This window comes from Hirundo rustica, chromosome 1, assembly GCF_015227805.2.
Source record: "Hirundo rustica isolate bHirRus1 chromosome 1, bHirRus1.pri.v3, whole genome shotgun sequence".
NCBI lineage: Eukaryota > Metazoa > Chordata > Aves > Passeriformes > Hirundinidae > Hirundo > Hirundo rustica.
In genome coordinates, this window is record NC_053450.1 from 94,918,953 (window position 1) to 94,942,072 (window position 23,120).

General features: G+C 40.6%; 1 protein-coding gene across 3 annotated transcripts in view; it reads right to left on the bottom strand.

Moving 5' to 3' along the window:
* The window catches only part of DCDC2 (doublecortin domain containing 2), a 77,923-nt gene that overhangs the window by 23,275 nt on the left and 31,528 nt on the right, over positions 1–23,120 (bottom strand). For all 3 annotated transcript variants that reach the window (XM_040058227.1, XM_040058236.1, XM_040058219.1), the window contains 2 exons: positions 21,645–21,834; positions 3,061–3,161 (listed from right to left, as the gene is read on the bottom strand). In XM_040058227.1, coding sequence (XP_039914161.1) covers positions 3,061–3,161; positions 21,645–21,834 — 291 coding nt within the window. The remainder of the gene's footprint in view (positions 1–3,060; positions 3,162–21,644; positions 21,835–23,120) is intronic.

Genomic DNA, 23,120 nt, shown 5'->3' on the forward strand with positions numbered 1-23,120 from the left:
AGTAAGCACTATTTAGTAAGCAAATAAATAGTGTCATAAGCTCTAGCCCCTAAACGTTTTGGTTTGTTGCTGTGCTGAACTTTCTCCTGTTTCTAAATATCTCTCATCTGCTGAAAAGGACTCAAAGCTGGACAAATACTCTAGATGCAACCTCAGAGATGCTGAGTCAAGAAAGATAATCAGTGACCTTGATGTGCTGGCTGTGCTTTTACCAGCCCAGCCTGAACAGTCCACCTCATTCCCACAGGGAGCACCGCTGACTCAACTTGCCAACCACAAGAGCCGCACAGCCCTTTCTGCAGCTCCTTTCTAGCCCACGTGTGTCAAGACTGCACTGAGACAGTTACTGCACTACAGGTGCCCAACTCTGTACCTCTCTTTCTTGTTGAACTTCATGAGGCTCAAGTCATCCTGTTCCTTTAAGCTGTTGAGATTGCTCAGAAAGACAGCCCTGCATTCACCTGATTATGACATCTGGGCCTGGATAAGGCTGTGTCCCACACCATCATCTATGTTACCCATGAACATATTATAATGTCTCAGATCCAGTATCAAACCCTGAGGACCACTGTCTGTAAATATGTGCCACTTAAATCTCAACCAGCTGACCTTTTAAATCTCACAAACCTGCCAGTTTTTCACCTACCTTTTAGCCCACAAATCCAGTCTCTACCCTAATTAAGGATATTTTCTTCCCCATATTTTTTTGCACTTATTCCAACTTCTCCTACAAATATGGACGTCTATACTGAAAGCAAGGACAATAACTGCTCTCCCTTCCTCCACAGCAGCCACTAACTTCATCACTGAGGAAATGAAATCTGTAAAGTACGATCTGTATGTAGTATATCCATGGTGCTTATTCCCAATCACATGCATCGGTTCCCATTTCTCAATAAGCTTTGGCTCTCTCGGTTCCATTTCTGCATATCAGGGCAATGTCTCTATACTGCCCTTTAGGAGTCTAACCCCTCTTCTACCTCTTTTAGTGTGAGGTCAGGAGTCCTCTGCTCAAACTGGCGTCCTGCTATGTCTGCTTGTTATCTTGCACAGTGGGCATAGTTCTTGTGGCTTGAGGAACAGTCTCTTGGAAATCAACCAGATCTCCTGAATTCCTCCAGACTTCAGGGCAGCTTCACACAGGATCCTGGGCCAGTTTCCCAACCAAGCCAAAAGCAATTCTCCTAACTTCTAGGATTTTTATTTTGTTATTTTCCACCTCTACTTTCTTCAGGGGCTTAAACTCTGACCATCTTATAGCCAGTCCAATTAAGGCTGCCACTGTCACATCCCAAACAAGTTTCTATTTATTCTTCAGAAGCAAATCCAGTAGAATGATTCACCTAACTGTGTCTCACACTACCTACATCAAAAACCTGTCTCCAACACACTCCAGAAATCTCCTAGATTGTTTATGCTGTATTGGGTTGTCGCTTGTCTCTATCAGAGCCGCTGGCTCCGTTTTGCCCAAGCTAGCTCGAGACTGCGACCAGACAGAAAACTCCCCTGGGTCCTAGAAACCAGAGGAGTGGCAAAGGGGCTTTTCCCCTTGTCACAGGAGAGACCACGTCAATGGCAGAGGAAAGGAGTCAGACTTGGTCAGAGGGCAAAGTCCAAGGTCTTTATTTCATCCTGGTTGGACACCTGACTCAGTTCTGCTGCTCTGGCCAAGTCCCACCCGGGCCTCGTGTTCCGGGCTTACATACAGGGGAGGGGCTAAGGGAGGGGACAAACCAACACCCAGTGAGGGAAAAGGTGGGAGTGGAACAGGGTTGGAGGGACATTTAATGAAACCAATGGGAACATAAAGGGAGGAACCTCCTCGTCTCTTGCCCTATCATTCAATGTCCTTACCCAAACTCTCCAGAAGCTGGGAGGAACAGCCGAATGACAGACAGGGCCCGTAGGAGGGGACTGGGAGGAGTGACAGGGAAGAGGGGCAGGGACAAACCCTGGAATAAAACACTTTCCAGGAGAACAAGGGAGTACAGAATAAACCATTATAACATAAAAAACCCAATATAAAAATAAGTAGCACAAAATACAATATGAAAACAAATCATGTGATGTAACACTGGGTTGCCCTGGGTAATTGAAGTGTATTCACTAATTATTATCTTTAACTCCCTCCCAGACTCATATTAACTACCAGTCTTCAGCTCTGCTTACCACCAGGAAGTCATAAACTGCCCAAGATTCCTGATGTCACTGGGATGATTTTTAGCCTGAGAAATCTTTTGGATAAACTGTGATGCCTTACATCAAAGCATGGATTAGAAATATTATTCTGTGGCCAATGTGGCTGGCCCCAAGACATCATCAAGAGACACCAAAAGCACAATGCAACAGGAAATAAAGTTGAACAAGTTGGCAAATTCCTACAAACAGATAAGATGAAAAGGAAGACTGGCTTGTGAGCAATTCATTACCAGAAGGAAACCACATATGCTTTCAGCAAATAGTTAAACAATTCTACTCTTCTCTTCCTTGGAATAAGCTTCAATTTACCTATTCCTTGTATTATTTCCGTCCATAGGAGTACAAATCAAAGTACGAAAAGGGAGATATAATCTTATGTTTAGTTATCAAGACCTATTTATTTCACATAAATCTTAGGATTAAAAAGTTGGCCAACAAAACATCATGTTGCTCCAACAGAACAAAGTGCTGTCAGCTTTAACAAAAATCAGAAAAATCTGCATCTATTGTGGTCCAGGACTGGAGGAATACTGCTCTGCCAGCATAAAGAGACTGAAATTCAAGTGAACCTATTTGCTAGGATGTAACAGTAGGGAGTCCTGATTCTCTAAGGCTCTATAAGAGCTCTCAGAGCAGTTCTGAAGCTGATGAAAAAATAACTGACATTTGACATATTAACACAGAAAGGGAGATTTGCTAAAGCTGCCATAAAAGAAGCAGTATTGTTGAGCTTACAGTTATCCCCACAGAATTATGCTTGCACTTGAAAGAAATTGAGGAAAGAGAAACAACACACAATCTGTAATCCTAAAAAAAAAAAGAAAAAAGAAAAAAGCCATTTATTTAAAGCTTGATCAATACCTGGTCCAGTGGAACTTCCACAAGGGTATCTTCATCTTCTTGCACTTCAACTGCTTCCCACATTTCGGACTCTTCTTCTCTGGCTTTGTAAATATTTTCTCCTATAATGAGAATGATAGAATGGAAGGAAGTGAAGTCCAATGGTGACACAGTGTGGCTGAACTGCTGAACTGCACATTCAATTTTGCTTCTGAGAACAGTTTTCTGAGCTGACCCATTATTCCCCACGCAGCTCTCTCAAGGAAGTCTTCAGTCTCCCATTTTTGTCAATTTGTTTTTCTTTCCTTTTAACAACAAATACTTATGTACTATACCACTTTGCCAGAAAAGGCAAAGGGAAAGGGAACTGAACAAAGTCCTGGATCTGAAGTTCCTTCACTCTGGGCAAAGGTCCAGAGGGAATCTAAACTACATATATTACGACAACAACATAATACTTCTGCTTCTACAGTCAATCCTTTACAGTATCCTTTAGTAATGAGTCTTAGAACACACATCTATCAAAATTTTCAGTCTCTGGATCAAAACCAAACATGCTGAATCAGGTCAGGGTTAAAAGATTAAGAGAAACAGTTGGGTTAGTTCTACTCCTCAACTATGGGCACATGCAAGTAGAATTAGGGCTGAAACTCCACATCCACACTAAAAAGCACGTACTCCTGGATTAACAGGGATTAACAGTATTCAATTTTGCACTGATATTCAATTTTGCAAAGATTTTACACCATTTAGTTCAAGTAATTTATTTCCTTTAAGTATAAGCAGTAACTAGGGGTCTTTGAAGTTTCCAACACAGGCCTCACAGTATCAGCCAGTTAGGAAAGTGAAGATAGGTACACACAGAAAACAAATTCCAAGTGATGCATGACCACTATTTTTCCCTGAACTGAAAACAGCCCAGAAACTAAAGGTACAAGTTACTCCAAATCATCTCTCTCTCCACTGATCTAGGAAAGATGAAGATGTGTCCATATCCAACATAATATGTAGCTACAGTAAGAAAGAGGAAAAAGTATTTCCACTGTTTCTGACTGCCTCCAAGTTCTTCATAAAAGGATCTGAACTTGGTAATATCCACTGACCATGCAAATTATCTACATTGCTGCACAGAATCATTTTGGTGGAAAAATAATAAATAAAACCCTAAGACCTAGAGAAATCCAGAGTCTATCTGAATAAAAAGTCAGCACTGACTAGTCTGGTAGTTTTCCACTTACTTTCTCATCACTATGAGAGCCAAGGGAAGAGTTTGCCCTGGGAACAAATTCTTAGGCAGTGTACTGCTGCAAATGGCTGACTGGAGGGGAGATGCTAGATGGCCTCAAAAGTTGCCTGACAGCCACTTCCCAGAGGACCAGAAATAGAGGCTGTTCTCATAGTCTGAAATGAAGAGGCAGAGACAGGGGTTTCTGTGGTACATCACAGTGAAATTCCAGAGTGGTATAGCTGGGTGCATCTTAGGAGAGAGATTTCCTGATGGCCAGAGCAGCTTGATTACCCAGGCATCAGACCAGCTGGAACCTCCCACCCACTACCAAAAGATCTAGACTATTCATCCTCTGAAAATATCCCTGTTGGAAATATGAGAGGGGTCTTAGCATCACGGATAGGATTCTTAACCTAAATAAATCACACAGGTTTTTCAAGACCTCAGTTTCATACATCACATGAAAAAAATAGTTTTCTTTTTAAATTTCCTTTTTCTTGGGGTTTATTAGATACAATGCATGTTCCATTTATTAAATTTATTAAATACAATGGATGTTCCATTGAAACTAACTAAGGACATCCAATACTTGATGGCAGCATGATAAATCTTGGACAATCTACCTGTATATATCTTGTTACAAATCCCCTTTGACACAAGACTTGTTTGGGTTTCTTGACAAAATCAGCAATAAAAACATGGAGTGGTTGAAAACAAAATGCATCTGAACAGATGCTACTTATACTTTTTCAAATAATCAATGCACTACACATTTCCCATTTTTCTGAGTTCTCTATGAGACAGAATGTTCTGTTTCTCTTACCTGGTATTATCATTGTTGCCTCTCATCACAGACATTTGAGTTATAGATTTCCACCATATTCTGAGAGGAAAATGTAATGTGTTCCCTAAAAGCCACCATGAAGACTGTCCTATTTCAAGTCCTTCCCTTAAGTACATAAGAAAATAACCTTGCCCTAGATTCCTTGGCTCACTGAACTATAAAAAAATCAACTCAGTGTCTGAAAGAACTGCATTTAATATCACCATCCTTACATTTAGACTCTGTAATAACATCTTTGCTTTCAAGGTCCCCAAGTCTCAACCAAAATTGGTACTGTCTGGCCTCTAGAGGTAAAAAGATTTTGGTGCATAGGCAATTTTCATCAGGTTTTTACTGCAGGACAAAAGGAGGAGTACAAGGGAGATGAACATGTGTTAGCCCTGGAGGCCAAATCCACTCAAGAGCAGAGGATTCTCAATTTTAAAGCACTTCTTCTTAGAAGAGCAGATCAGTTTCAGGGCTATGCTGAACAACCCAAGGAGAGAGACATACATTATTTTGAAAAAACTTTAGCATTGAACCAGGAGGGAGCAGGAGATAGAAAAGAAGACTAAATGTCAGTAAGGAATCATATTTCTCATTTAAAAGAGAGTGCCCACAAAGGTAGGAACAGCAGGATTTCAATAAGCAAAATCTGGAATCTCCATGGAATTTCCTCCAAGCTCTTTCTAGCAAGTGTTTGCTCAGAAAGCTGGTCATAAATGAAAAGGTATTAGTTGAAAATAACTCTGCACAACACTGCAGCATCTCTTGGGGATACCACTGTTGTCTTGCACAGCAAGCATTCTCAAGAGAAACAGCATTCCTGGTCTTCCACAGACTGAAAATATTATTTAAGGAAAATAGAACATTTACAACAAAAGAGAAATTAATTATTTACCTCTGCACAAACATAAGAGAATGGAAGACAGATGTCCAAAACACAGTTGGGGAAGGAATTAAAACACTTAGGACTGGAATGTGCCAAAACAGACAAAGAAAAGAAATGGCACTGACCAAAAAATGGGGAAGTTGTAATACTTGAACAAAAAATGCCAAAGGAAATGGCAAGGAATGCACTTAGTCTTACATTAGGACACACACTGTTGTCTTTTGTTACAAAAAGTGAAAAGAAATACAAACATGGTAAAAATAATTTGCATAAAATTAATTTGAATAAATTGAACATTATGAAAATAGCTTAAAATGTTAACATTATTATCATTGCTACTGTACAGCCAGAAGTAGTTGCACTTTCTCCAAGTGAAGTTACAAATATGTGGAGGATGGAAGCTGAGTGAAAGGCCAACACATTTCTTGTTTGTGTGATTCTGTGTCAAGATCTTGTCAACAGGAATTTGCAGGCCACATTAATCACAATTATTGGTGCTCTGAATTACTTCCAAGGAAATGTTTTCAATGGGGTGACTTTGCCTTGTATTTTATTGAAAATGCTTTTTGGTTAAGGAAAAAAATATGAAAAAAATCTTATTGATGCAATATTTCACAACTCTGTGTATGAATCATTAGTCAGTTTCTTCACGTGTCTCTAAGGGAGAGAAAAACCAAGAAAGCATTTTAGAAAATGCCATACATTATATGAAGAAACATTTTTGCAAGCCTTCACCCTGTATTGTTATGGGCTTCTACTGCAATCTCTACTGAATCAGAAATATGTGGTGTACCTTGCCAAAAAGAAAAATTCCAGCACTTCTATTAAATGGAATATTTATGACTACTCCAAGCAGTTCATACAAAATTGTAGATTAAACATGCTCCTCTTTTATGAGTCAGCTCTGAGTTTCTTGTGCGTCAAACTACCTGAGAACTGAGCACAGACAGGGCCATGTGCAACACTGCGGCAGAAGAAATCTGAAAGGGGGTAAGAAAGGAAGGTATGTCTCCCTGCAGTTTTATTGTAAGTATAAACAGAGGATTTATTTCAGTTAGGTTCTCCATGCCACAGCAAATGCAGCTTCTGTCAAGAGGCCAAGCAAAATATTACTGAAAGTTTCATGATCTTTTGTGAGGATATTTTTCCATGATATCCAACAAAAAGAAGATACTGGAGTTTTTCAAGTTTTGCCAGTCACTGCATGATACTAGACTACCCTGAGGCAAAAACTATTTTTTATACCCTGAACAGAGAGAGTTAGATAACCTAAACATCTGCTGTTATTTCTGATTATTTTATAGTGGGGTCATGTTCAACAATTGTTCTGGTTTGGGACAAATTTGGGAGAAAACCCCTGTAGAGGATCCCTCTAAGGAAGCAAGCCCAAGTGGCCCCTCCCTCCAACCAGTCCGGGAAAAAAAAAACCTCTTTGGAGAAAAGTGGAAAAAACTATGTTACTAAACAAATGAAGTGCATACAAGTATAAAAAATGAATAATATGAAACAATAAAACCTCTCCTTCTGAAGTGAGATGGCAAATTGAGAAAGTCCTTGCCATGGGTGTAGCTCGGCTCTCTCTCAGTCTCTCCTCAGTCCCAGTCTCTCCGGTGCTGCTGGAAAATGCCGAGGTCCAGGCCCCGGTGGGCCGCAGGTGCAGCCCCCAGTGCTCCCCTGGGTTTTCAGTCCAGAGCAGGTTTAAACAGTTCCAAGAAAAAGGAAAAAAACAGTCCAGGGAACTTCTCTGCCCTAGCTAGCTGAAACTAACTAAAAGCAAAAAAAAAAAGATCTCTGTCCTGCAGTCTCTCCAAGCCTCCACCGAACACCCCGTCCGCAGAAGAATGTGGAGGAGTCGGGCAGTTTTCTCAAAACAAACTCCGCGCTTCTCCTTGCTCTTAGAACCAGTCTTAAAGGCACAGGACTCAATATACAGCACAAACAGAACAGACAATTGGGGATACAGGCATCATAAAGTTACCCTAGGACATTCCACCCCTTATCCCCATATCATCAATTTACTAAAACTAATATATACTCCAGCTCTACACACACATACATCTATATAAAAAACAATATGCAATATACAGCTACATACAGTGGCAGTACCATTCAGCACACAGCGATAATTACACACAGTTCTCACCCAACAATCAAATCTCCCTGGGGTACACATCGTGTGGTTCCATCTTTCTGCATTACCCACCATGTGCAGCCTGGTCCCTGAGCAAAGACAATCCCACAGATGGGATCCTCTGTACTTGAAGCAGAATTGATCCAAACTGTCTTCCCTAACAAACCTCTTACATGTACTGCTGGGACTTTCTCTCCATCTACTGTATGTAGGGACTCAGATTGGGCAGGGCTTGCTCTGTTGGTGGAACCTCGGGTGTTAACTAACCAGGTGGCCTTTGCTAGATGCTGCTCCCAGTTTTTGAATGATCCCCCACCCAGTGCTTTCAAGGTGGTTTTTAGCAGTCCATTGTATCTTTCTACTTTCCCTGAAGCTGGTGCATGATAGGGGATATGGTACACCCACTCAATGCCGTGTTCCCTAGCCCAGTTGTTGATGAGGCTGTTCTTGAAATGAGTTCCATTGTCTGACTCAATCCTCTCAGGGGTACCATGCCTCCAAAGAACTTGTTTTTCAAGGCCTAGAATGGTGTTACGGGCCGTAGCGTGAGGCACAGGGTAGGTCTCCAGCCATCCTGTGGTGGCCTCTACCATTGTGAGCACATAGCGCTTGCCTTGGCGGGTTTGGGGAAGGGTGATGTAGTCAATCTGCCAGGCCTCCCCATACTTATACTTGGACCATCGCCCGCCATACCACAGGGGCTTCACCCGCTTGGCCTGCTTGATGGCAGAACACGTCTCACAGTCATGGATAACTTGAGAAATACTGTCCATAGTTAGATCCACCCCTCGGTCTTGTGCCCACTTATAGGTGGCATATCTACCCTGGTGACCTGAGGCATCATGGGCCCATCGAGCTAGGAACAACTCTCCCTTGTGTTGCCAATCTAAGTCTATCTTTGACACCTCTATCTTTGCAGCTTGATCTACCTGCTCGTTGTTTCGGTGCTCCTCATTAGCCCGACTCTTGGGGACATGGGCATCTACATGACGGACTTTGACAGGTAGCTTCTCTACCCGAGTGGCAATGTCCTTCCACTCATCTGCAGCCCAGATTGGTTTTCCCCTACGCTGCCAGTTGGCCTTTTTCCACTTTTCCAGCCATCCCCACAGAGCATTGGCCACCATCTACAAATCAGTGTAGAGGTAGAGCTTTGGCCACTTCTCTCTTTCAGCAATGTCCAGGGCCAGTTGAACAGCTTTGAGCTCAGCGAGTTGGCTTGACCCACCTTCTCCTTCAGTGGCTTGTGCAACCTGTCGTGTGGGGCTCCATACGGCTGCTTTCCACTTCCGGTTCATCCCTACGACGCGGCAGGAACCGTCAGTGAAAAGAGCATAGCGTGTTTCTTCTGCTGGCAGTTGGTTGTATGGTGGAGCTTCTTCGGCACGTGTCACTTGTTCCTGCTCCTCTTCATCTGTGAGACCAAAGTTTTCACCTTCCGGCCAGCTTGTAATTATTTCCAAAATCCCAGGGCGATTTGGGTTTCCAATGCGGGCGCGCTGAGTGATGAGGGCAATCCATTTGCTCCATGTGGCATTGGTGGCATGGTGGGTAGAGGGAACTTCTGCTTTGAACATCCATCCCAGCACTGGTAGTCAAGGTGCCAGCAGGAGTTGTGTTTCTGTGCCTACTACTTCTGAGGCAGCTTGAACTCCTTCATAGGCGGCCAAGATTTCCTTTTCTGTTGGAGTGTAGTTGGCTTCGGATTGTGTATCATCAGTTGCTTCAGCTTCTGATTGTGTGTCAGGTGGTTTGACTACTGACTGGGTGTCAGGAGGCATTGAGGACCCTTCACCTGAATCATCGTCTACTGGTTGATCGTGTGCTTCTTTCCCTTCTTTACTGCAGCAACTGCCGGTGTCTTAGCCTCACTGTCTGGTTTAGCTGCAGCCTGAGTAGCTGTGGGATTGGCTGCAGCCTGAGTGACTGATTTATCTCCCTGCTCCCTTGCCTCTATCTGCTGCCCTACAGTGTTTAGCAGTGTGTGACTCATTCTAGGAAAGCTATAAACCATATAGAGGAAAGTCACCAGGTGAAATACCAGGAAGGTGGTGTCTTTAACGTTCAGGAGACCCTGAACATTCTCCAAAAGTGATGTAACTGACTCAAAAGAGAAGAAGGAAAGAAGAGGCTGAAGAGCCTCATCCCCTACTCCTCCTCTAACAAACTGGGTGCAATTGTTGATAAATCCCCAAAACATGCTGCTGGAACTAGGACGCAGGGTAGGACGAAAAAACCATAAACTGAACATACCCAGAACAAACTCCAGTATCTTTGTAAGCTTCTTGTAAACCATAATCACCGAACCCAGCAAAATAACTATTCTAATTTGTGCATCCCTAGTGCAAAAGCTGTATGTTAGGGATAATATTGGAGCTATTTCTGGGTAAGAGAACAAACCTAGGGACCAGAAAGGTATTAAGACCTCAAAAAAGCCTAGGGAACAGAAATGCAGAAAAGACTCCATTCTAAGAGACATTAGGAATTCAAGAAGCAACATGGCCACGGACTGTTTAATCCCCACCCAAAGGAAAACCAAAAAAATGCAGTTAATAATAATCAGTATAAGTTTTTTCCACTCTCTCAAGCCCCGCAGTGGGCGCCAGTTAGAAGTATGTCCTGGTTTGGGACAAATTTGGGAGAAAACCCCTGTAGAGGATCCCTCTAAGGAAGCAAGCCCAAGTGGCCCCTCCCTCCAACCGGTCCGGGAAAAAAAAACCTCTTTGGAGAAAAGTGGAAAAAACTATGTTACTAAACAAATGAAGTGCATACAAGTATAAAAAATGAATAATATGAAACAATAAAACCTCTCCTTCTGAAGTGAGATGGCAAATTGAGAAAGTCCTTGCCGTGGGTGTAGCTCGGCTCTCTCTCAGCGTCTCCTCAGTCCCAGTCCCTCCAGCGCTGCTGGAAAATGCCGAGCTCCGAGCCCCAGTGGGCCACAGGTGCAGCCCCCAGTGCTCCCCTGGGTTTTCAGTCCAGAGCAGGTTTAAACAGTTCCAAGAAAAAGGAAAAAAACAGTCCAGGGAATTTCTCTGCCCTAGCTAGCTGAAACTAACTAAAAGCAAAAAAAAAAAATCTCTGTCCTGCAGTCTCTCCAAGCCTCCGCCGAACACGCTGTCCGCAGAAGAATGTGGAGGAGTCGGGCAGTTTTCTCAAAACAAACTCCGCGCTTCTCCTTGCTCTTAGAACCAGTCTTAAAGGCACAGGACTCAATATACAGCACAAACAGAACAGACAATTGGGGATACAAGCATCATAAAGTTACCCTAGGACAACAATTTAGGTAAAAAGGGGAAGAAGAACCTGCAGAAGGGCAAAGAACAGATCATTCAAAAGGAGCAGCCAGGTGAAGAGAGAGAATATGCAGAGGCTGCAGGATATAGACACTGAGGGAGATGACAGAGGCACAGTGATATTAGAAAAAACATGTGGAATAAGGAACTGTATAAGAGCAAACAGAAAGATGAGGAAATGCTAGTGAAAGAAAGGGAAGCAATGAGGTCCAATGCACTGACTGGAAGGCAGAGAAAATGGATTTTAGGGAGAAGAGTAGAAGCTTGAAAGAATGAGAGGGAGGAAAACAAACAAGTCAGCAGGTACCCAAGCCAATTTAAGCTTCCTAAAAGAATCTTCCTTTCAGAAAGCCTGTGAAAAGGAATGCTGTTGGACTACTACCTACCAGCAATTGAACATCTGCATTCCAATGTTACCACACACACAGAAGTGCAGGAAAAAAAGAAAAAAAGAGCAATGAAAAAATGCTCCTTGTTTTCAGGCAAGTATTTTTACTGATGTTTTTGTTCATATTTATTTCTCCAACCAACAATACTTATTAAGACCCTGGAGAGTGGAAAGAGTTCTTACAGGACTTTTTTTGTTTCAGGCTGAAGAGATGAATGAAAACTGCAACCATAAGTGCTTTCCTATGGAGTTTCTTCAAGAGTTGTGCTCTCTCCTGACTCTTCTCCATTTCCATAATCCCAAAGAGAGAAAGAGCGATGAAATCTCAGAAGGATCCAGATGGCTTAAAGCTCTGAATTCCTCAAAGCCTTGCCAGGGTTACCAGGAAAGGGAACATTGGCAGCCTGGTTACAGCCCTGCCAAGGAAAGGTAACTATTGCATCAAAAAAGTGATGAACCAACACAGCCTGCCCCAAGCAAATCCAAATGATACAGGTGTTGAAATGCTGGCACCTACTTTATAGGCAACCTCTGCAGCTAGGAGCAATGAAGCCACACAAATAGTAAGAACAAGAGAAATTTTCAGCTGAAAAAGGCAGGGAAATTGCACGAGCAGGATGTTACCAGAACACTTAGTCTTTAGTAATCAGGTCCAGAGGCTGTGGGTGAGAGAAAGGCGCTGTGGACAGGTTTGGATGAGAACCTTGGAAAGGATGACTGGTAAACAGGGGTGAGGCTTCTGATTTTGTACTTGGCCAAGGTCTATCTCATCGAGTAAGCAGCTCAGTACTCAGCTGCTTTCACCAAAGATAGAAGGTGGTACTGTATTCCTGCAGAGCTTTTCGGCTCTGTAACTCTGTTGCAGATGGACAGAAAAAACCAATTCAATTTAAGACAATTTTAAAACTTCTTAGGAGTTTCACAATGACTCTTAAAAGTCAAAGATCTTCATTTTGAGAGTTATCTGCTCTGTCCTGGGCCTTACCCATGCCAGCTCTCACTGGCTTTGCAGCCCTGGGGAATTAATTTATGTGAAAGGGGTTCTGCTGCCCATTCAGGACAATTTTCTAGCTATTTTCTAGATCTTTTTTAATTCCTAATCTGTTGATAGGTACAGAACAGATAAGTTACCAGCAAGAGAAAATTTATAAATGCCAAAAAAGTTTTGACTAGCAACATTTCACTGGTCATGTTATTAGTAGTTGTCTAAACACAGAAGTGTTCAGTGTATTGTGCGTTCAGTCCAGTATGCAAAGAAAGAAACTACAAATTGGTGCATGTACAACCAAGCAAGTCCTGGCTAAAATCAAAGGATCATTTTCTGTTTGATGCTATTCAATATTTCAGCTGAATTCTTTTTCTACACTTTGATAAACAAGATTATATGACTTTATTAAATACTAATTAAGTTATATATTAAACTAACTCATAAGAAATCTATAGTTTTTAAATAATTAAGCACAGGAATAAATAGCTTTTATATAAGCTCCTTTCCTAAACATCATTAACTGTAAAACATTTATTGCAACAAAATTTACAAAATTATAGAGATATTAATGCAATTCAAATTTTAAACAGATTGAAGTTTAGTAGTAGAAATTTTAAAAGTCATTGTAGTAATAGTCTGCCCTGAATATTTTGTGGAAATCTGAGGCATTTACTAACTGCAAGCCCTATACATAAGGAAGGAAGTTAATGTGATAATAAAAAAAATTAATGTGACTTACAAAAAAGGCTGCCTCATAAAAACAGTAAGTAAAATTAAAAAGAAAATGTAAAAAAAGAAAAAAGTGTCTCATAAAATTGAATCATTTGCTGTGAGGAAAAAGGAGGACATCTGTTTGTGCTTGCACATAGCACAATTTTATTTTCTCATTTTGTGCATGTTTTGGGATTTATTTAATTTAAAAGTATTTCTGTTGTACAAGGCCCATTTCCAACAAAAAGCCACTGCCTTTGTGATGGTTTTGCATGTATGTTTATTCCTGTGACTCCTGCCATAAAAATGGAATTGAAATGAATCTGCTAGCAATATACATATGAAACTGTTGAGAATATTAAAAAATACATATTTTTCTTTCCTCGATACTATTGCAGCCTCAAGCTTTTAAGAAATTGCTTCCTCTCTTTCAAAATTTTGAATACAATTTGATGCTATTAGAGAATGCTGACATCTGATTACATCAGCACAAATTGCAAAAGGTACTTCTAGAAGTTGCCCTTGTATGCAGCGCTCTCCCTTACTGATAGGTAATATGGTAGTGCTGGAGCAAAGGAAAAGCTGCAATAGCTCAGTCATCTTTATATATCAACAGCTACAAAAATAAAGGACTGTCATAATACAAGGGTTTTTTCTTCCCTCTCCCTGTTTTGGTCTTTTATCTCATTTACTCCCCATGTTTCCAAGCATCCAATTAATTAATTTATTTAAATTACCAATCATTAAGGTAATTTGCATTTTGAAATTAAGAAAGCAGTTCTCATTCAGCCACATCTTTTTTTAATTCCATGCCTGTTCCATAACTCAGCCTTCTCTTGAGTACAGTTGTGTGCTTGGGACTAAACTGTCATAAAACAAATGCAAAAAGTCCTGAAATGTGTGTTCTGGTCCCATCATTCGAAACTGAGCATCACTACACTTTTACACCTTCCTGCTAGGAATTAAGCAGCATGCTTTTCTGCTGATAAGTATACATTTTCCCATTTAACATTTTGCCAAGTATTTACTTCCCTAAAAGCAAACCCAAAGAAACTCACTCTGTGTCTGAATAAAGTGGCTGCAAGGTTTATCATTATCTTAGTTCCCCACTGGCATTAGAACACTCTGGCTACCATGATTCAGCAGTGTCACAATACGCACCTACAGCAAAAAGGGTTCTCATTTCTTGCCACAGATTTGTCTCCTACTATGCAAGGAATAAGCCAACAGGTCTTATAAAATCTCTGCAAACAAGAAGCTCTCTCTTTCTTCAGCAGCCTTTTTATCTGCTTTGCAATACTGAAGTGATAGGGTCTGTGTTTTAATGGCAGATAGGTTTTTAATCTTAAAGGTTGTCAGCAAGAAAGCACAGACAACAGTTTTAGCTCACAGTGCAGATACTTGGCAGCCCAGGTTTGTGCTCTTTGGGAAATTCATCATTTTACTGAAACCAATTCAGAGCAGGGCAGCAATACCTGGGGTTCTGTGAAGCTTTCCATATAAATAAGGGTTGGCCTTTATCATCCTGGTTTTTTAGCCAGTAGCAAAAAAGAAATTGAAATGACTACTAACTTCTAAGACCTCATAATACTCAAAAATAGATCTGAAAAACTGTGGAGTGGCTCAGCCCATCTCCACTCTGTGACTTCTCCAAATCACAGCAAAACGTCAAACTTCACAGTCTATTAACTTTAGAACTTCTTTTATAGTTTATGTAGGGAATTACTCTGCAAGCCATGTGACCACAGTTAAACTACTGTATTTGAATGGAGTAGGCTTTAAATTAGGGTTCTCCCCCCACCCAAGAGTTCTCTGCTACACTTTTGAATTTGCTACTTTCCTGATCAACTTCATACACATACTCTTTACAGAATGTGGCACAAACAAAAAAATTAATTGGTTGGAGACTTTTTGTTGATTTGCTCTCTTTTTTTCTTTTTTAAATCTCATACCAAGCAGCTGATAATTAAATGTACCTTTGGCGTCGCTTTCATAAACCCAAATTCTGCTGAACCAAATGCACTAGTCTAAGCTCTAAACCTCACATTTCCAGCTGCAATTTCTGATGCATACAATATATTCAATGTTATTAAAACTTCCATGAGTGCAGTGGAAGCCTGATCATAACATTAATAGTGTGCCTTATAGGTTACAAACACCAAAGCATCAGCTCACAATCTACTGGATTTGCCCTGAGAAGAGAAGAATTTAAGTCTCACACAAAGAGCTTTCAACTCTAAGAAATTCTTTAATCATCTTGATTTAAGAGGATTATGACATGGATCCGTTGCAATATAAATGGCATGCTGGTGAAATTCTCAGCATATTAATAAAATAAATTCAAAGTAAATACACAACTAGCCCAACTAAACTCAGTTGGAAGATTAGGTTAAGCCTTAAATAGATTATGTGCATAATTCTTCAGATGTTAAGAGCCAGAAAACAATCACCTTCAAACCGTCTAGCACTCAAGAGAAGATTCCACACAATGCTAAACTGGCAGAGAAAGGGACAGCAAAGAATATAGGATACATTTTGCTACTATGAATATTTTCTTTTAAACTATTTCCATACACCCCAAAATATGGATGTGTAAACTCACTGTGCAGTTTATTGATTTCAGATTAAAATAAATTACTTATCAGTGACAGCCAAATGCAGCCAGCTAAAATGCCAAAAGTCTTTTTCACTGTCCATCAGGAAAAAAAAAAATTATAATTAAAATTAAATAAAATTCCTAAGACAGTGATAAATGCTTCCCTTACTCAATCCAAAGCCTTTGAATTTGAAGGATAGTTTTGGAATAAAACTGCAAATCCAATTTAGGAATGGCAGTGAGCCTTCAGAACAGACAGTGGAGCGGTACTGATCAAAACAGTACTTGGGAGCCACCATTATCATTGTGTTCCTGGAGCTGGCTTCTAGCTTTCCATGAAGAGTAAATCTCCATTTCAGAATAAGACTCCTCATTCTAAAATGAACCTGAAAATGTCATCATTCAAGGCACCAAGGCAGCAATCACATACCAGCTTCATACGTCCAATACTTCAGCACCAAGTCTAAACTAGATTTCTAGTTTCACTGTCAGCTGAGAGAATAAACCAACCTGATTACCAGCTTCTCAGGTATTTTCATCAGCAGCCCCACTAGTCACACAACCACTGAGGGGACCTATCTCACCCAGAGACAAGGTGACAGAGCAAGGGAGATTCTCTGCTGACAGGGAGACTTTTCAGAGCACTAAAAGCACACACATTTTGAGAAGGGGAAGAGCTTGCACAGCCTGTATTCTGCCCTTTTAAGTTGGACTGGATGTTAATGCAGGTCTTCAGTGTATGAAGAAGTACTGAAAACAACCGGTGAAGCAGTGCCCCCAGAAAAGGGAATGTACCCTTTGCCTGTCCTTTGGATCCCAGCGTACTGTCCCAGCAGCATAAGTTCCTTCCAAACCCGAAAGGAAGCATGACGGGTCCTTAGCAGACATGTAAACAAAGCATACAGGCATGGGATAAGCACAAGTATGCACACAGCATGTCTCGCTGCCAGAGGAAGCCATGCCCTCATTTGTATTCTGAAACCCAGAGGCCCAGTATCTTTAAACATTAATTTCAATGGAGTTCCTTTTTGATAAAAATGAAACAGCTCTTTGGTTTTTAACAAGATTTGTCCAGTTTGCCTGTTGGCTTTCTTTCCTATTAACTAAATTAAAAATTCTTGTTACACAGTTGTAGCACAGCATTCACAATAACTTGTAATGAATGCTTAAAATGTAAAAAATCCCCAATATTCTTTGCTCTGTTGAGTTCTCAACACACTTCCATTATTTTAATACTAAGCACACTACAATTGTGCAGATTATGCTTAAAGGCTGCATGGCAACAAAGAGAACAAATTATGAAATAAACTAAGCATGTGAGATAAAGGAAAGAAAAATTGACTTTATGGTATCAAACTGTAAAACAACAGTTAAAAGAATCCAAGGGAAAGCAAAAACCCTGGGCGGGGTGGGAGGAAAAATCAGAGTTGATATTAAAACTCACCAATCCCCCAGCTGTAAGAAAAATCCAAAAATTAATAGTACCACCTGAGGATTGAAAAGGTGGTATTTGTGAAAACTCTAGTGAAAATGCTGATGAGGAAGAATGGGACTACAATGAAATGACTGATCCTCTAGCTCCTCTTCTAGAAAGGAAGTGGTTCTAGAGTTAAAAATGACACCTATAATTAAGACTGAAGTGTTCAAAGGACCTCAAGGAAATCAGAAAAAAAAAAAAAAACAAAAAACAAACAAAACATTGTCAGAACTAATCCCTGCAAGTGGCAAACATACAGGAAAAATATGGATGAAAACCAGGGCAGTCAGAGGCTAAGCACTTGTTGAGAATGAGTATCTCAGGAGCAGGTAGAATATTGCTGGATAAAGTGAAGGTGACAGATATTGGGCCAGGAGTCTTGTTAAACCCAGGACCTGAGACTTTCGAACAACTCCGTTCAATAATCAGCAGGGTTGCATATTGGGCAGGAGGAACACAGGTTATGGGAAGACCAGGACCAGCTTCCACACCCATGTGGTTATCTCATGAAATATGAAGCACTGTTACAAAGCAGTGTATGAACACTTAAAGGAATATATCACAATCTCTCCAGAAGTCGATCCTAATATGTTAAGACCTCTATTGAAAGAAGCCCTGATAACATGAAAAATGTTTTCAGTAGGGTGACAAGACAAAATGAGAGGAGATGTAATGCATAATGAAGCGTTACAAGATCCCCAAGTTGATCTATCCTCTTTGGTGAGACTCTTCCATGACTCAGTAAATGATGCAAGGGAAATGGGCTGGGAAACCCATCCTGGAGAATAAGCTTGGGCCCTTGAGAAGGGCCCAAAAACTGAAGTACAGAGATGTCCTGAGTGCTGGTGAGGACTTTTAAACATACCTTGCCTGAGATAAAAGAAAGATCAAAACACCCCTGGAGCAAAATGAGCTGTGGAGGATGGCAGTAGCTCTAGGTACTGCCCATGCAGCTCTCAGTAAAAACAGTACAATGGGGAAATGTGAAAAACAGAAAGCTTTCACAGAGAAAACATATCTGCACCCCTTTGAGGAGAGGAAGAGAGACAAAAGAAAAAACCTCACTAACTGCTGGGAGAACTTTAGGCTTTATCACCTGGTGCATTATGATCTACCAATGGACTGATAAGGACAAGCCCCATATTTACTTACCAGCAGAACCTAGAAAACATCCTTTGAAATATGTGTTTGATAGAGGAGCTCAAATTTCACTAAACACCCCAATGGATGCTGAGAAATTAGACGTAGATTTTAAAAGAAATAGGGCCCACCCACCAGAATTTAATAGGCAAAGTAATTTATGTTATACTGCCAAAGTCTGTTTATGTTTACCTGGGTGTGCTGGCTTGAAGGCAAAACCAGCAAGAGACTCCAAGTCAGAAAAAACACAATTTAATAGGAGAGAAAAAAAAGGTAAAATAAAATAAAACACATGCAATAGTACAAAAGATCACTGACAGAGTCAGAATACAACCTGACACCGTGGTGGTGGCTGTCCAGATGAAGTGGTCTTGTTGAAGCAGTGTTCCTGCAGAAAGGTCTGGTAGCTCTTGTCCTCTGAGAATCCAGTGGGTAAGGCTGCCTGTGCTGTCCCAAATCCCAGATTATATCCAGGTGGGAATGCTTGGCTCCTCCCCCTGGGCAGAGCATCTCACAATGGGCTGATATCATTTTTTCAGTCTTGCAATGGGTCCTTGATTGCCCATTAAACAGAGATAGCTCCTGGAGGGAGTTATCTATGAGTCCTGCAGCAGGGCACTGATGGGCCATTAACAGAAGATAGTCTGGAGGCAGGGGGAAGGGAAACACTGCCCAACCTAGCTTCAACATTTCATGTAGATGGTGATAGAATACATACTTTGGGCACATCTTACATTGTAACCTAGGACACTGGGGAAAGACAATGGACCTCACACACCCTTGCAACCATGGAGAATGAAGAAAATACTTTAGGGTACAGTATCTTTAAAGGAGAAGTTTGGCAATTTCTTGATGGGAATATTTGGTCATTCAGGCCCACAAAATCTACAAGTAAGTTTTCTGAAGAGAATGAGAAAATTTATTCAACATCTAATGATTTTAAGCCTGTACTGACAGGAATGGAAGTGGTATTTGGACTGTTAGCTGCCACTAAAAGCAGGCATGCTAATGCCAAAGCTACTATTTCAGGGCTCTATAACTGCTTTTCCAGTCTTCCTGTTTCAGATAACACACAAAGTGACAATGGACCACTATTGACCAGCGTGATGGCACAGCACTGGGACAGAAAGGAGGGTATCAAATGAATTTTTCCTAATATTATGAAATTATTAACCTTATTATCCCCATGAAAACAGGATGGTGGAACGTGCTGATGGTTTGTTGAAAAGCTACTTTACACCTCATGCATCTGGATGGGATAAAAGGTTACCCTCTGCATTATATGAGACAAATAAATGACAAGGACCATGGTATAATGCAGACTTCTGCAATACTGGCTTTCTGACAAGGGCAGTCCTTGATAATGAGTGTTGGCTGGGCAAGAGGATACTCACACAGCAGCATGGCTCACAGCTCTTACAGCCTGCCTGGCCTGTGCTTCAGGTCACTCCATCCTAAATTGTGACCGGAACAGAATGCACAAAAGACAACAGCTTTGCAGGACATGACCATTCGGAGTCATTGTAATGGCTTTTCTTTTAACTACTTCACTACAAGCTACTGAAGTTCTGACTACCGTGGAGCTCCCACACTCCTCTGAGTGCATGAGTCAGAAGTGAGTGAAAAGACTAATCTCTCAAGAGTTAGAATCACAGAATAATTAAGGTTGGAAAAAAACTTTAAGAACATCAAGTCTAATTGTCAACCCACCACCACCACCATGTTCACCATTAGACTTTGTCCATGGATACAGAGTGCTATATTCATACTTTTTTGAATATTTCCAGGGATGATGGCTCCACCACCTCCCTGGACAGCAGGTTCAATGTTTTACAACCGTTTCCATGAAGAAATTTTTTCCTAATATCCAATCTATGCCTCCCCTGGAGCAACTTGAGGCCATTTCCTGTTACTTCTTACCTGCGGGAAGAGATTGAACCACACCTGGCCACAACTGTCCATTCCCACTTTTACTAACAGGTCTTTATGTATGGAGGAAAAATAGAAGATCACAGAAAGAACCAAGAGCTTCTCTGAAAATACACTTGAGCTCAAACTAGACAATCTGCTGCCTTGAACAGCTTCTCCTAATTACACAAGACTCACAAAGCATGGAAAAGCTGAAGTGAGAAGCAAGCAGTCACTTCTTCAATAAACTTAGGGAGTGGCTTTCCAACCCATTCTGTCAGCAGGTGGAGCAGCAGCAGCATTACATACAGAGACATAAATATTCCCCTACATATGCCTATCTATCAAATATGTTTATACATACATACATACATACATACATATATATATATATATATATGCCAGTTCTTTAAGAAGGGAATATCACACTATAAGATAAACAGTTTCTCAAAGAGGATGTTAATGCCTAAGTTTGCAAACTGCTGCCACTGCTGTCACAGCACAGAGAGGGGCAAACTCTGAAAGGGCTTCCTGCTGCTCTGCTGTAGGATAAGTCTCAGCAGCTACCAGCTAACTGGAGTTTCTGTCTGTGTTCTTCCCCCAGGGTCTAGTCGTTTTGTTACACAGAGCCAAGCAGCTAATCAGGGATCCTCAGAGACAGCGAGGTGTCCTTTGAGAACACCAGCTCCTTTCTTCACCTTATTGCATGGCAGAACAGTAAGAAAATGGTCAAAATATATTTTTTACTTTCCTTTACCAAAAGCATAAAGATAGAACTATATGAGCTTAACTTCCAAGGTATACTGAAAATCATACACCAGCTCTTGTGCTCTGTAAATGAAGCCAGGAATGTAGTGGTTACACACAGGTGCATTTCCTAAGCAAAAAGAACTTTGGCAATTCCAGTTAGGCAGAGTAAATGGACAATTACACTTCAAGAACTACATTATTCTACTATTTCACTCATTTAACTGAAGAGCAAAAGCCACTATGCTACAATAGTGTTTATCTCAGCACTGACCGTTACCTTGAAGGACTCCTGTGGAAGCTTTTACTGTCTGTTTTACTTTTGTATAGTGGTTAGAAAAGTGTTGTCTGGACACAGAATTCTCTGGATTCTGACTTTTTTTGTCTTTCCTTTTGGGAAGCTGAGGCGAGGAATTGTTTTCGCCCTGGTCACTGGATCCAGTGGTAGATTTAGATTGCCCATCATTTCCCTGAAAAGAAGATGATGTAATTATCAGTGATGCAAATTAAAAAGCTTATTTTTAAAATTTCATTAAGGACTGGTATCAGGTGCTAAAGAAGCATAATATTTTATAATTAGTACATTTAGGTGATATATTAAATTATCCAGAAAAGTATAACTATCTTATGAACTTACTGTATGATCTGACCAATTAAATTCTCAACAGTTTCCAGGAGAAAAATCACATCTTTATTACAAGAAAATAATGCTTCATTTAACAAAAAGAATGGCTAGATGAATCTATGCATGTATGCATATTATATGCAGCTATCTCTCATCCATATGTGGACAGTCGCAAGATATAACATATTAATAAAACTTGTTAATAAATCACTGTCTGTGTAAATGACACTTTGGCATTATTCTTAGTGTCAAGAGAAGCTGGAGAATGACAGTCTTTATGAGGCAGTAACACATTCAATAGAATAGAACAGAAACTTGTATCTTTTATTGCTTTCTTCTTTTTAGTGGCTCCAGAGACATTTTTTGGTTTGTTTTGTAAACAGTGAATGGACATGATCAGCTACCACAATTATAATGACAGACTGAGAGTCTGTATTGCACTTGTACAGTAAACTGCACTTGTGGAAAGCTGGTGAAAACAGATACTTATATTATGTTTTTGCACTAAAATTAAATCCACAGAGGACTCTTCTTGTGGCAAGGTGGGCTTAGACTCTTCTCCCAGTCAACTAGCAACAGGACAAGAGGAAACGGCCTCAAGCTATGCCAGAGCAGTTCAGGTTGGACATTGGGAAGAATTCCTTCACTGAAATGGTGATTAGGCTTTGCAGCAGGTTTACCAGGGAAGTGGTGGAGTCACCATTCCTGGAAGTGTTTAAGAATCAACTGGATGTGACACTTTGTGCTATGGTTTACTTGATAAGGTGGTGATAGGTCAGAGATTCAACTTGATAACCTTTCGGGTCTTTTCCAATCTTAATGGTTCCATGACTCATTTTGTACACATTTAAATAGCTATACAGGATACAAAGCAGTGAAGGATCAAGCTCTGTATGTACTGATTACCTAGAATAAAACATATCAGACTGCAAACTTTTTCAGACTCAGTGTTCAGAAACACAATTTTCTGTACAATGTTTTGTAAAAGGTTCTGTGTTTCTCCTTTAGATGTATAATTTGAATAAATAAATAAATAAATACACAAATATATATAATCAGATTTATAGGAAAGGTCTCAAGCCAGCAGCTGGTCTTTGCTACGGAAGCTTTTATAAAAAACAAAGTGGCCCT